The sequence below is a fragment of the Hibiscus syriacus genome, unplaced genomic scaffold (genome assembly GCF_006381635.1).
Source record: "Hibiscus syriacus cultivar Baekdansim isolate YM2019G1 unplaced genomic scaffold, ASM638163v2 tig00117016_pilon, whole genome shotgun sequence".
Classification (NCBI taxonomy): Eukaryota; Viridiplantae; Streptophyta; class Magnoliopsida; order Malvales; family Malvaceae; genus Hibiscus; species Hibiscus syriacus.
In genome coordinates, this window is record NW_024063525.1 from 475,012 (window position 1) to 478,003 (window position 2,992).

The window sequence follows — 2,992 nt, forward strand, 5'->3', positions numbered from 1 at the left end:
TCTTTTAGACTTCCTCTGTTCTGTCCTTAGGATGTTCCCTACATCGACAATTTAGACCGGTCAATGAAGTAAAGACTGAAAAACTCGGTACAACAGTTTGAGCAGGTATTTTCTTCAACATTTTTTAACCTAAAATAGTTCCTGTTTGCTTCAAATCATTTTTTTGTGGCCATGGAATTTTACTATTGTTAAAACTTGGGAGTTCTCCTTCCTGTGCAACATCTGGAGAAGCTTCAAGGATTCTGGTCTACTTTGGAAGAGATTGACAGGTTTCTTCAAATTGTTGATTCAAAGCAGACATCTCATGCCATTGCAAGTCGTCAAATTTAGTTAGTTTACACATAATTAATGCTCTGAAATAGGAATATTTTAACTTAAAATAAAATTTCATGGTCTAATATATCTAAAAAAAAAGAATAAGGAACAATGATTTTTCTGTCAAATGTTAGATCATTTTGTCCTAAAATAAAATGGAACGGTCAAAATACTCCAAAAAAATAAAATAAAGACAAAAAATGATAATTTTAATAAATGTCAAGAGTTAATTTTGATATTATACCTTCATGATGAAGTAATAAAATTATTATTAGTTATTATTAACAAGAGTTTGTCTTTTTGTTAAATTTGTAAAATTATGATATTCTTTACGTCTTATAATTTGTGTCTTATATTGATTATTCACATAATTTTAAGAGATATATTTGACTAAAAAATAAAATTATCTCTAAAAGATAATTAATAGATTTAAAAGATTTATTTTGATAAGTATAAAAATATAATATATAAAAGTAAAAAATAAAATATAAGTATTGTTTATTAACTTTTTAATACTAAGTTTTGAATGATATAAATTTTTGAAAATAAAAAAGACGAATTTTTTGAGACGGATGGAATATCAAATTGGGTAGTATTTGGCCAGCTGTTTCGAAGTACGGAAACTCCACTTTCAAAGAAAGAGGAAAAGTGGGACCATCGTCCGGATTTTAGTCATTTCTGGGACGACTAAAATGAATCAAATTATATAGTTGGGTCTGAAAACTGAGAATCTGATGGAAAAATTTTAAAAAAAAAGTTCAATTAAATAATTATACATTTGACTATTTTTTTTATCGGGCACATAGTAATATGCACCAGATACAGATATACACATTCTCTGCAAATAGGAATTGAATTTTGCACAATCCTGGTCCATAAATAATTTGCACACAAGACCAATTTACTTCCCTTTCATAACCTGAATTTTTGCATGGTCCTCCTATGACATATATTACACTATTATATTATGGTACAAATGGAGAAACATATACGTCAAGTATGACGTGATATATCATATATTCTGGACAGTTGAGTTGGATAAGGAAACTTTAGATGGTGTTTCAGATGCAGGCCATGCACTCCGGTGGAGTAACCAGGTACCGCGACTTGTCAGTGCAGTAATCGTAGATCATGTGGTTCATTCGAACCCACCTGTATCTCGTAGCTTCCATGGCATTCAGAGCTTGATAAGCAGTGCCTTCCCACCAGTTTCTGGCGTTGGTGGCACAGTTTTCTGGCCCTGGAACCGGACACCCTTCGATGTCAAAGTCCTTGTAGTAAGCTAAGAAAGGAGCTTTGCTCCAATCAATTTTCTCTAGGCCTCCCCTTGTTGCCCAATCATCGGCTTCCCACAGTGTTGAATACACCCCCATAGGCTGCATTTTTGGGTATGGGATATTTCTTGCTTCAGTGTTCTTATACACTCTGATCGGCACTTCATCAACATAAAACCTATGAAAAAACACAGCCCAAGGTCAATCTTACACAATTAACACTTTCTATCTCATTAATTATTGCCCTATCAAAACTTACACAATATGAAGATGGTTCCACATGATTGTGTAAGTATGGAAATCTGTAGCAGGATCAAACAAGAGGTTAACTAACCCTTTGTTCTCTATCACCTTTTCCATGAGCATAGATGTTGGTTTGGACAGTATACGGCTGCCCGGTTCGGTTTCCTAAGAACTCGAAATCTGTTAGTGTATAAACGTTAGTGTAAAGGTAGTTGTAACTAAAGTTGTTAAGAATTGGTTGAGTGTTGTTACTAGTTAGTTAAGGGAAGTTGTTAATCAGCTGGCATGGTTAATCAGTTGATATAAATGAGCTACCAAGACTCCATTTTGTGATAGCAAGATTTGATTAAATGAAATACAGAGTTTTCCTTATTCTTCTCTACTGTTTTCTTTATAAGTAATAGTTGGGTTTCTATCATAACATGGTATCAGTCGCTAATTCCTGGTGCTGCTGTCGTGTGACTTCCTGCTGCCATCATGAAGCCCAGGTGTTCGTCCTTTATCTTCCTTGCTTCATCGTTCTGTGTTTCTTGATTTGGTACGTTTTTTTTTCTCTTGAAGTTCAGATTTGTGCATATGTTCTTGCTCAATATGGTTGAACTTATGGCTGATCCGACTCGTGAAGAGAATGGTTCACAAATCAACTCCCCTATGAGCTGCACTGTCAATCGTGTAGGCTCCATTCAGCATATACCCAAACACGATACAGTTAAACTCACTGAAAATACGTATTTGTTATGGAAGCATCAAGTGTCATTAATCATTGATGGTTATGGCTTGTTGAAGTTTATTTCGCCTAATATAGTTGTTCCAAGTGAATTTCTTACCAATGATGCTGGTCAGATTGAGGAAAATCCAGAGTTCTTGGCTTTTAGGCAGCAAGATAAGTTGCTTGCCTCCTGGCTGTTAACTACGGTAAGCATGGAGATTCTGCCTCACCTCACTGGCCTTACATCTATAGCTGCTATTTGGAATACCGTGACATGTTTGTTTGGTGCATGATCTAGTGCGAAGATCTCATCGCTTCGCCATACTTTGCACTTGCAAAAGAAGTCTGGCTTGTCTATTCATGAATTTTTAGCAAATGTCAAAGCTGTTTGTGACTTACTAAATGCTTCTGGAAGTATTGTAACTGAGCAAGAACATGTTAGTGTCATTCT

General features: G+C 34.9%; 1 protein-coding gene across 1 annotated transcript; it reads right to left on the bottom strand.

Annotated features, from left to right (window-relative positions):
* Positions 1-1,298: 1,298 nt before the first annotated feature.
* LOC120195589 (probable xyloglucan endotransglucosylase/hydrolase protein 6) lies at positions 1,299-1,949 on the bottom strand. The gene is made up of 2 exons (XM_039197565.1): positions 1,849-1,949; positions 1,299-1,767 (listed from the first exon to the last, which is right to left on the bottom strand). The coding sequence occupies exons 1-2, from the start codon at positions 1,947-1,949 to the stop codon at positions 1,377-1,379; spliced, it is 492 nt and encodes a 163-aa protein (XP_039053496.1). The 3' UTR covers positions 1,299-1,376.
* Positions 1,950-2,992: the final 1,043 nt, after the last annotated feature.